A 12,309-nucleotide genomic window follows, 5' to 3' on the forward strand; every position below is an offset into this window, starting at 1 on the left:
CTGAAGGTCTAACCCAATCTGTGAGAGCTTTTGTTTATAGGACACGTGGTTTCCTGAAGTATTAAGTATGTTTTAAAAAATACATTTTTTTTATGTAGCAGCTTTTTCTTCAACTATTAATGAGCATAAGGAGCCTATATTATATAAGAATTGGATCTACCTTATTCGTGTTGAATTACAAAGTGAAGGACTTGACCTACCAAATTACTGCAGAATTTTTACACTTTTAGCTGATGCTCACGAGCCCTAAATTGGTCTATTTTTGACTCTCCAGAAAACTGTATCTGTCTGGACTTACTGAAATGAATGCTAGCAGCTATTCACCTTAGAAAATTAGCTAATAGCCAATTCTCATCCTACACACAATTATATTTAGGTTCAAGCAATAATAACAAAAACTCCGAATCATCAGAACAAACTGAAATCATTCCTTAAATATATATAAATATTCCGTATATAGATGCGTGAGAGTGTGTGTGTGTGTACACACATATATTTTTATGAAAGGCCAGATGTAGCAAACCCGTGTGTGACTGATCTGCATACAGATTTGTTGCCTTAAAGACTATTGTTATGACTAAAGGTAGGAATGATCATTGACCATTTCATTTTGCCATTTTTCAATAGTTCCAAGTGTTTCATGATTAAATGATAAAAGTATAAAATAAGTTCAAAATATGTTAGTGGAGCTACTTTTTTGAAAGAAGACCCAGTAAGCCAAGTGTTCAAGAGAATGCGAGTTCAGGTAGTGATTTTTTTTTAACCTAGCTTTTGCGATAATCACAATTTCAACTGTAAAGCCTGTGGAAGCCTAAGAAATCCATACAGTTCCTGTAGATACATTGATGGATATTTTGTGAGGACGTCACTTTAAATTCTTAGCTTATATGCACCGAAACAACATAAAAATGTTTCCCAAGTTAATGAATGAGTCCTTCCCTTTTCCTGTATAAACTCTCAAACACAAAAATTAATTTAATTTCAACACATATTAATTTTAACATGGGCAAGGTATTGTAAGCCCTGAAATTTTGTAGTGGGATGAAGACAACTCCATTATTTCTAACTCCAAAATATCAGTCTCAATTTTATAGGGCTATCTGTGAATAAGAACTTTCTCAAAGGTGAAAATCAAAAGAAGACGATGTGGAGTTCAAACTTTGTTTTCTTTTTTCTGAATGCGTTTACCACAAAACCTGATGTCTCTTTGGAACCTGTTTGATATTCTAATTTACAGTCTCCCTTTTCTTAAACTTTTGGGGAGAACAGAGCATGATTACATTCTGTTTGGCACTCTCTGAAACCTTTGTTCTACTGTAATTAGAATAAAGTTTTCACAGGCTTCAGTGAGTCCTTCGTTTAACCCCGTTTGTCTCCAGGGTACCATCCCTCGCATACTGAGCTCTGTCTTCAAGCACTATGTCTGCTTTCAGGGCCACACTAGATGGCCATTTGGTCTGATACAGTACAGTTGTTCTTACATTCTTATCTAATTTATTGCTTATTCCTAGTCCCAGACCTCTGCAGCTAAATGTCAACTTCTTCCTCTGAAGGAACGGCACATTTAATAGCTAGGATAGCTCAGATAACAAAAACAACAAAAGAGAGTGCAAAAATTCTGCTATGACTGAGGTCATGGTATCTATTTCAGTCTGGTTACCCTACAACATTTTATGGTTGCTTATATACTGCCATTTCCTCCCCAACGGACTCATAGGGAGCTTGTGAAATTGCTAATTATAAACATATTGAGGAGACTATAACATCCTTCTTCTGTTCTCAGAGCTTTCATTATTTCTGAGCATTTGCCAAAGGATTTTTAGTCTTTTTGTTTTTCATGAACTTTTCCTTGATTTTTGCAATTTGTTGCATTGTGTGTGTTGGTTACCTAAATTATGTGACATTCTTGCTCCCTGGACAGAGGAAAAGCTTTTAGTGCATGAGAATGAATGGCAAATAGCTAAATAATAAAGCCTGCTCTTGTTCACACACGAAGACTATTGTTTACAGGAGACGAGGTTAATTTTGCAAAGATCTGTTCCCCAGTGAACGCGGTGAGTAAGTTTTTTGGTCTGATAGTTCATGACTAGAAAGAAATGAACAGCCATTCAGAATCAAAATAATTGTTTGAAAATGTATCTTTTGCAGATCGGAGAAAGGTTATTCTCATAGTAGAACTGTCTCTCCAGTTATGTCTACCCAAGCTTATGGAGCCACACTCTGCAAACTGCAAATATAAGACAGTGCAGATGTTCCAATTTCGTTATCAGTGAGGCTAACCATGGCATCCTGGATAATGGTAGTATAGGGCTCAATTTACCTTGATGTAGAAGTGTGTGTCAGTTATATTATTCTTTTTCTGTTTTTGACAGTTCTGTAAGTAGAGCCATCTGAGATTTATTTTTTAGTTTGTTCTTGGTGGTATGTTTTGCATACATGAAAATACAGATTCTTTTAAACCTACAATTCCTGTGAAGTACATTACTTTTAATGATCTTTTAATAGAACAAAAGGTTCTGTGGGTTAGGGTGGCATTTCTGGGAAGATAAAAAGGCATTAAGAGCTGCCAGTGGTTGAGTGTGGAAAACCAAGCTCAGTCTCCATGGTGTACATTAGGCAAAGGTGAAAGTCCCACACTCCAGGTTGAGTCAGTACTATTAAGCCCAAAATAGCATAAGGGCTGTTCTTGAGCCTGTCATGGTTTTCTCATTTAATATTTTGAAGGAACTCAGTTTTGTTTCACAGAGAAGATGCTTAAAAACTGCAATTTATACAAAACTGAATGTTTTTCTTGCTAACCCTAACAACAGGCATCATCATTGCACAGCCCATGTAACACTAGTATTCAAATGAAATCTAAGCTCTAAACAATGTTTCGCAAGAAGAATCAAAAGTTTTTTTCAAGAAAGTAGAAAGTGAGAAAGAAATGCGTGTTTTAGAACTTTATGCTAGTGGACATCCAACCCCCCCCTCCCCCCCCCCCCCCCCCCCCCCAGCCCTACTATTCCTTTAATAAATGCATCTGTTTGGAGCTACGACCAAATTGCAACAGATGACTACTTTTAGTTTGGTCTTCTGAAGACAGGAAAGCAATATGGAATCCTGACAGCTTCCTAAAAATTCTTCTCAACACCCTCCCCTCTTCCTTCCCAAAAAGGGAAAAGGAGAAAAAAGCCAATAGGAAGAACTTGGTAGAGGTGATTGTACACCTCTGAACAGCAAATCCATGTGCTTAAGAAACAAAGAGCAGGTTTACAGGCTGTAGAAAGGACTGAAATTTGTGGAAATTTCTGTGAGAGAGGTCTGCGATATCAGTTTTTCTGCTGCTTCCTTTCCAAGAACACTAGCAAAGAGCAAACTTTTAACTGGATTTGTGGTTTCCTCAGCAAGATGCAGGGTTATGCAGACATGAATATAGCTTATTTTGCCATCTAGATAAAGCATTAATTTTAATTCATTCTGTTTGCAAACATTTCTAAGTCCATCTCCTGATGTGTCTTGCACAGTAATGACAATGTTATGAATAATGCCCTCACATCCTGATGCAACTACTTCCTGAGGATATTGCCAACTTAGTGGGACAAGGTTCCAAAATGAGAACATGACTCGTGTTCTCTCATTACTTTGGACTAACAGAAGATGATACCTTTATAACCCAATGCTGTTACAGCAATTATAGTTTTCCCACGTTTGCTGTGACACATCTGGAATTCTTACTGATGCATGAAAACCAGATATGCATCTTTGTCTGTGCTGGCATGTCTCACTATGGGCTTAACCTATCAAAACTTAATTACACTGGTTCCCCCTCTCCGCATTCGTCCTCTCCCATTCCTTTGTTTTGTCTTGCATTGGAATTTTACTTTTAAAGCATTTTCTATAAACAAGATTCTCATTTACTCCACGTGATTATGCCCAGGCATATTGGTTATTGGATTTGGTAATTACAGCATTTAAAATGCCCCTGGATTAATATGGATAAACAGACATTGTCATCCTTCCCATGAATGCCCTGAAACAGGCCTGTGTTTTATCTTGTATTGTGCCTTTAACTGCTACAGTCCCTCTTCCCTTCCCGATAGCTGTTCTCCTTAAAGCCAGGCTTTCTAACCATCCCACAGCATACTGCTCACTCACCAGTTTGCATTGCCCTCTGCTGTCCTACCTTGCCTTTGACCCAAATACTTTTTCAGGCAGCCTTTGAGTCAGTGAGAGTTCATTAAAAAGGTTCAAACACTGTTCTGTGTGTAATCCAGGAGATCTGCTGCAGCCTGCTGTCAGCTGTCAGTGTCAGCACAGGGCTAACTGGGTGGAAATGCAGTCAGCCAAACCATGGGATTTGATGGTACCTTCTGTTTTAAAATCTATCAGACAGAAGCACCACTTGTGGCCTCCACTGAAATGGCACATTATCAAAAGTGACTTTCAGAAATGATTTTTGGGGAGGATTTCCAGATGTCTCCATGATAAACAGAACTAGTTCCATTCCTATGAAAAATATTTTAAAATCCACTGTATGCCAAATTTCTAATGAATTAATTTGTTTAAATGAAGTCAAGAATATGTAGAGGGGAGCAGGGACTCTTGCTGCTGAGTCAGAGGACAGTTTTATCATTGCCTTGGTGTTAAAGCAAGGATGGCAGACCAAGGAAAAAATAGCTGCAGTCAAGTAAGCTGTCCTTAATTACTGCCTGAGGGTTACAACAAAAACCTCTTTTCGGTCCAATGAACATTTGAGGAACCCACCCACTGCATAGCTTTAAAAAATCTAGCAAAGAAAGAAGACCAGAAATATGCTGGCTATTAAGGGAGAGGCAAATATGCAGCCGTGAGAGTCTAGTGAGGGCATCACAGGACATGGGGCTTAGCAGAAGTTGTTATATTTTTCACCTCAAAAGCCCCAGAGTCACAACTGGTTGGAAGCAAGGAAAGCTGGAAGGGTGTCACTCTGCACTTGTCATGTTCTGATAATTTTTCATAGGTCTTGACAACTGCCATGGTTTGAGTCAGTACAGTAGTCCTCATGACCCTTGGGCTGACCCAATAGCTGTGTGGTGCTTCTGTGTCTGTATTGGATCAGATCTGAACAAGCTCATCTTAACATACCTTGGAGTCTGCGTGCCTCACTGAAACTTACAGTGCAGGTAGTAGCTTTTAACATATGTCAAATAGAAAAATAGCCTTTCTTGGTTTGGCAAAAACTAGAGGTACAAAGAACTTGGGTTTGCTTGGCAACATTTCCTCCTGATCAATATGAAATTGTACCTTCTTTTTAACAGTTTCTTCACACATAGGCATACTTTTTAAAAAAATTGCATGCTTTTTGAAGTACACTGTTCTATGATTTAGACAGACATTAATGAAGTGTATGCTTTAAAGGAGAAGATTTACTTCCCTTTGCTCAAATTTGCGTAATAAGTTCAGCTACATGAATTTGGATGGTTGCTGATATGAAGAAAGCCCATGTTTATTTTTATAGAAAATAATTAATTGACTTCAGAGAAGAGGAAAGGAGTTTCAATTACTCTTCCCACATTTCTACAATGGGGAATGGTGTCTGTGGAAGACGTAGTCTGAACATTATTCATCTTTCCCATGGGGATTATTAGAAGTGCATTAGGATTCCCTGAATTTGCTTACAAACCAAGATCAATTTCTAAGTAGTACCAAATAAAGAAAAATTGTGGTGAGTTATCAGACACAGTCCACTGTAGTAGCTGCTTTATAGTGAGCTTTGAGACACACCGTAATGCAGTCTATTGTTGCAAGTATCTTTTGTACACACACTGCCTACCTTTTATGAAGTAATTGGAATTTAAAGTGCTACAGCTTTGAAATGTATGAAGCCAAACCCTTAATGTGGGAAGCTTCTGGGATTAAACAGTCTTGCAATGAGAAATCTTAAATGTGTTTTGACTGATTTCATTCAAGGTTCATCACAACGTTTTTATGTAAGTGAATCTCTTAATTTTATGGGCCTTACTACTCTAATTAAAGATGTCGTTGTTTTCATTTTACATTTAAGTCCTGAACATTTCTAATATAGCCATAATATTTTTACTTAGTAATTAATTAATTGTTATAAAGTGTCAGTTGCTGATTAGAATTTTAGAAAGTAAATTTTTAAATGCACGATTATAGGTTTGGCTGGCTAATGTTACGTTTTGCTCTCTTTCCCCTGCCACTGATGATCCAATAGGTGTGCCTGCTTATCAAGTAGATCAGTGCAACAGAAAAGAATCACTGGGTTGATGGAGTTTGTGCTGAGGCCCTTAGGTCTACACTCAATGCATTTTGAGGTTTTCACTTGGGCTGATTTTGTTCCACAGACTGAATGCCTCCTCTGTATGTGATTTGAAAGACCAAATGTAGATTTAGATCCTGATATGCCAATAAGAGTCTGTCTTGACTTTGGTGTACATCTTGAGCACAGCTACTGTTGCTACTGTTAATATACTCTATTTAGGCCTAAGGAAGCTGGATATTCATCTATGTCTTCATTTCCATTTTATTATTTCTGGTTGTGTCCCCATCTGCCATAGCTCCCTCTTTGACATTAACACCTTGTAGATATTTGTAGATGATTATCATGTTCTCCCTATTGAGTAATACTTAGCCAAGCTGTGAATATTTATGGGTTTTTTAGTTTTCCCCCTTAAACAAATCCTTTCAAGGATCTGAACAGATTGTTGATCTTTTTAGAAATCACTCCTGTTGACAGTACCTAGGTTTTAACTTAATATTCTTTGTGCAGTTGAACTAGAATTCTGCAGGAAGGAACTATTTAAAGTGTCATATGATGTTCATGCACCCCCTTCATATTACTTTTTTTACGTGACCAGATTGCATGTTAACTAAAGTTCATTTTGGTCTTCACTCAGGAGACGTTACACAGAATTCTCCAATTTTCTCTTTTGTATTGTGTATTTTTAATTTGGAGTTTATTTCTAGATGCATTCAGTTTTTATGATCAGTTAATTTCAAGTGTGTGTTGTTTATTGCAGATCATTAACGAATACAGTAAATAAAATTCAGCATAATTTATTTTTATTTACTAGGCACAAGAACAAGCAAGATGAAGTTCAGGCATATTTCATGTACCTTATTTCATTTATCCACTTAATTTCAACTCAAGTTAAATACAAATAAAAATGATTAAACTGACATGATTTAATCTTCACCAAACTGCAGCAAGGGTCACTGAAATGTCTAATGATTTCTTTCTCTCCAACTGTTTTCCCTTAATTTATTAAGGCTAAAAGATAGACTTTGAAGCAATAATATCAACAATAGTTTTCTTTTTTTTCTTCTATAGATAATCATAGCTATAGTTAGCTTTCCAGTGTCATTTCTGCTGTTTACTGATTTTAAAAGAAATATTATTTTATTAGTAAGGTTGGTAGCTAATTTTTTTGCTTGTCTTGGCTGCATGCTCTCTGCAGATAACCTACTAAAAAAATATTATCTTAATGAAAAGTCCATATTATTGTCAGTAATTTTAATGTTCATTTTAACAAACCCATTAATGTAAAGATCAGTTTCCACTCATCCTTTTTTCTTGTTTTCTTACTGTGGACATTACGCTTTATTTCAGGTAATTCAAATGGTTGCTGCTTCTTTCTGCTTTTCTGACATTAACCATCAGATACAAGAATTAATTTTTAAACACAAATATGTTTTATTTTTTATTAGCAATTTAAGGGAGAAGGATTGTTGAGTTGGTTGCTTTTTGTGAGAGAAGAACTTGTGTATTTTACTCCTTTTTTTTTTTCAATTACATTAGTTACATATATGACATATATGTAGGGTATGAAAAACATAGGGTACCAGAGAAAGGGACTCTTTCCATGAAAATATATCTTGCATGCATTTGGAAGGAAAGGTGTAAAGAACAGGACTAAAAGGTAAAGGAGTTCACAGCTACAAAGGTTGAACCAAGAGATACGGCTTTGTGTGAAGAAGTTGACTGGAAGAGTTCCAAATAAAGCACAATCAGACAAGAGCAACAGTGGGAAAGGAGCAAGTAATGATAATGCTGGATAAGCAAAATCTAGGGCTAGGCATCTGTGTGCTTCAGCTGCCAAATTCGCCCAATTAGCGGCATTAAAGTTTGGCTGGGCAGCAGTGACAAACAATGAAGTTATAGATATGCCATGCTATCATCTGCTACTGCATCCAAAACTAAATTAGTGTTTAATTTGTCTAGTGATTTTCAAAAGAGCATGCAAGGATAATTGAGGCTTAAAGTCTCTTTTTCTTTTTTGGTCCTTCTCACTCACACAAATAAAAGCACAAATATGCTTTTATTTGTGTGTGTATATTTTTGTGGATTATAGAAAAATAAATTAGTTGATAAAAGTTTGTGAAGATGAGTGGAGGTCATCTCGACTAAGCATATTAACATGTTTTGATTTTTGTATTTGCAAAATGCATAAAATATATAAGAAGAATTATTATAATATATGTATTATGATTGCAATTTTTTACAGAATGCTCAAACTAAAAACAGATGTATGTGTTCCCATGCTTTGTTGTTTATCAGTGTGTCTCGGGGGATGGGGAGCGGGCAAGTGTGAGACACAGAGAGAGATCACTGAATGAAGTGAAGGAAAGTTGTTAGACTGAACATTGAAGCCTTTCCTTCCCTAAGTGATTCACCTTCATCTGAAATGGATCTGCTGAACTGTCTCCATGTGTTTGGATTTTGTCATATTCTTGACATCATCAAGTCTTCATCTGCTAATTGCTTTGAAAATAAGCTTGAAATCTTTCTAGTCATGAAAACAGTGTAACATTCAAATTTCCTAAATATTCTTAAACTCGCAGTGCAGTTAACAATTTTATCTAAAGCAGTTGAAACAAACAGCAAAATAGTAACTCATTTCCATTCATGGCACACCTGACATGCAATAATCATCAGGCATTGCTTGTAGATTTGCAACTTGAGTGTAGGAATAAAAAATGTTACAATTTACATGAGTTACAGAGTTATTTTTCGTTGATTTCATTAACCATTTTATTTACAAATTTCTTAGACTTTCAGTGAAGGTAACAGATCTGTACAGAATATTCTCCCAGTTCTGATGTTAGCTTTTGTTATACTTGTTTTGTGGTGTCAAGGAAGTTTGATCAACCTGCTGAAGTGCTGGCTATACATGAATCATGAGAGTCTGTGAATGCTTTGCGAAAATCCTCAGTTCGGTGAAAACCAGCACCCTTTCTCTTCATGCTCATTCCCTTTGTTGTGTGAAGTAGTTTTTCTCAACTCAGTGGATTTGCCTGGCTGACAGACTTCCAAAAAATCATTATATGCGAATGTGTGTTTTGATTTCACTGAGGAGGAAATTCACTTTCCCTGCATAAATCTGAAGCTCCGTGACAGTGAAGTACAATGGCCAGTAAGGAGTGTTAACAAAACTCTTCCCCATTATAGCTAAGGTGAAGTCTTAGAGTCTTGTTGTAGGATCTGTACAATCACAGAGCCTCTTTTCTCTTTGTATACAATTGCCATTGCCTGTTAGGCTAATCATTACCTGCCAGCTCTGGAGGGTAATATTGCTCTTATATTCTCTTGTGTTAAATCTTTAGAAATTTAAGTTCTTAAAAATTGACTGATGAACAAACAAAGGAATACAGCATCATTATTGTTTTAGAGATGAGTGAGATGCGTAAGGATGGTCTAATACTGTGAGCTGTTCTAACACTGGAATGTATATGGTATAAAGTATCTGTATGTCCCAGCTGTCATATGGAACCTTTCTGTACTTTACAAGCTAATTTATCCTTTAGCTACGTATGAGAAAGAGTGATCATGCTGGATACTTAGTATTCAAATCTCTATGATGATGGCCACGTCCTAAGTTTCTTCTCGAGGAAGAAAACTATTTTTTAGCTTTTATAACTTGCAACACTAAGCACTCCTTATGCACAGCTTGGGATGTTTTAGACTTTTATCTTTCCATGTGGTCATTCCTTGATTTACTGTATTTCAAAAGAAGGCACATGTTGACTTTTTTCCAGTATTTGACTATAATTAATTGGATATATTTTTTGTTAGCTCGAGAGGTGCTAAAGGATCTAGTCTCTACATCTTTCCCAGCTTACGAACAGGCATCCTTGCAAAACCTGGCCCATTGATTTTTATGTTATGTCTACTGTGTCCATATGGAGGAGGGGGTTTAATCAATCTTTTGTCTTGATTACGTTTGTCTCAGTGACAGATGCATCATTATTGTACAGAGGCTAGATAAGGTTGCTTCTAGTAGTAAACCTGTAAGATTCTTATATGTCAATGGCTTCTGTGGATTTTAAAGCTGTTATGCAGTAGATTCTTGTTGATTAGTTCCAAGTTATTCTCAAAGCAGATCAACATGAATTTCATATATGCATAAAAGCATGTATTATTGTCAAAAAATGTATATGTCAAAAAATGAAGCGTGACTTTTTCATTGAAAGATCACTTCATTTTACAATTTCAAAGATTGCAGGCTAGATACAAAGACCATTATGTTAAAATATCTGAAGAAATTTCTGCTTTTCTACAAATAGAGTGATCTTCTGATGGGATTTTGTCTATCAACACCTGTTTCTTTGGTCATTTATGCACAGGAGTGTAGCTCATTTTCAGCAAAGATGAAATGTGTCAACTTTGCCAGTCAGAGGGTTGGATTCCTCTCACCTATCTCTAACTGTCTGTGCACGAGGTGTCCAGGCTAAGCGTACCATTAAATGTCCCTCTCTTTTCCACCAAGTGGGTTAGACACCTGCAGGAGTGATTGATCCAGCCCTTCCTTGGTGCCAATTTTGGAGTGTGAAGAATTGCATCCTTAAGGTTATTTACCTCCTTGGTTTAGAAGGAGTCTACTTAATGGGCTGCCTAACGTCTAGGTGGTTGAAATTAGACGAAGTCTACCTTAAATGACTAAATTAGCAAAAGTATCGAAGGCTGTTTCTTAAGGTTAAAACCCTTATGACCAACTTTTTTTTTTTTCCATACAGTTTTTTTGTTCCCTTAAATATTTTGAGCATGTGTCATTTATCCTTGTTAAAATATCACCCAATCCATTCAATATATGTCATATGATGGCACTGTGAGGCAAAGATGTCCTCCTACACTAAGGATCAAACAGAACTTTCTGATGAATTTTTTTCTTTTTTGGGTGTCAGTGGAGAGGAGGCTGGGAAAAATCCTCCACTGCTATGTGGGCTTGCTTGAATGATTAGCTCTTTTTTAAGTGCTTGAACACACAGATTCACATAGTAATTAAATTCCTGCTGTGGAAATTACTATTCAAAGAAAACAATAAAAAATGTTTTTGATTAAATGCTATATCAGCAATGAAATGCAACATTTTATTGGTGAGAGAGAAGCAGCTTATGAAGAAGCACATTAACATTAACGTCTTTTCTTTGGGATCTTAGGGGAAAGATATAGGACTTATTCATTTGTTCAGCAACTCTAGAAATTCTCGTTTACATGGTTTATACTCCCCTCATCCCCCAGTAAATCATTTCTGGTCAGGTGTTTTCTTACAGATGACCCACATCATCTTCTAACCTAGACCCTGAGCAATACCACAGTGAATTCATGTGATGCCTCAGGATAGAATTTGGCCCCCAAAAAACCTTACCCCAATATAAAGTTTCCTTTGGTGCTAGAACTAGTGAGCCCACAAAACTAGTCTGAGTCTTTGGGTTTGATTTTTACTTCATCTACGTCTACTTCATACTGCTCATGAAGACTCACAGGGGTATAAGTTTTCATCACAGGGTATGAAATGTAGAATCATGGTATAAAGGAAGTTGCAAGGAACCTCTGGAGGTCATCTAATCCAACCACTATTCAAAGCATGGCTGACTTAGATGACAGTGGAAGAATTTAAATGGAAAGAGAAAAGAAATTTCATCCTTCGAGTCTGGGGCTTCTTTATGTAGAAATGTTTCGTAGCTCCTTGTTCCACATTCAGTAGAGATGACTGTATGCCAAGACTGTAGTCCCGGGATGTACATATGTAATGTGCATCACATTGGTTATAATTTAGTTGTATGTCTTTTACACAAACAACATGATTGCTTTACCCAGTAACTATTATAATGGCTTTATTGATCCCAAAGAATTCAGTCTGTTACTTTATTATTGTATTTTTCATTGTCCTTGTATAATTTTCTATGTCTTTTGCTTCAGACAGGTTGAGTAATTCTAAGTCTATGAGTAAGAAATCTAGGAAATTCTCATTAGAAAAAAGCTAAGTGTTCATTTCTCTAAACGTTGTTCAAATATGGGGGAAATATATCCTGTAGTTTAGTTCT

General features: G+C 36.4%; 1 protein-coding gene across 2 annotated transcripts in view; it reads left to right on the top strand.

The window, feature by feature from the left end:
* GUCY1A2 (guanylate cyclase 1 soluble subunit alpha 2) overlaps nucleotides 1-12,309 on the top strand; it is a 154,940-nt gene that overhangs the window by 122,774 nt on the left and 19,857 nt on the right. Inside the window, exon 7 of one of the 2 annotated variants that reach the window (XM_074145245.1) lies at nucleotides 4,899-4,905. The exons of the other annotated variant lie outside the window; for it this stretch is intronic. Within the exon in view, the coding sequence (XP_074001346.1) occupies nucleotides 4,899-4,905 (7 nt within the window). The remainder of the gene's footprint in view (nucleotides 1-4,898; nucleotides 4,906-12,309) is intronic. 2 annotated transcript variants of the gene reach the window in all.

The sequence above is a fragment of the Numenius arquata genome, chromosome 1, assembly GCF_964106895.1.
Source record: "Numenius arquata chromosome 1, bNumArq3.hap1.1, whole genome shotgun sequence".
Taxonomy (NCBI): Eukaryota; Metazoa; Chordata; class Aves; order Charadriiformes; family Scolopacidae; genus Numenius; species Numenius arquata.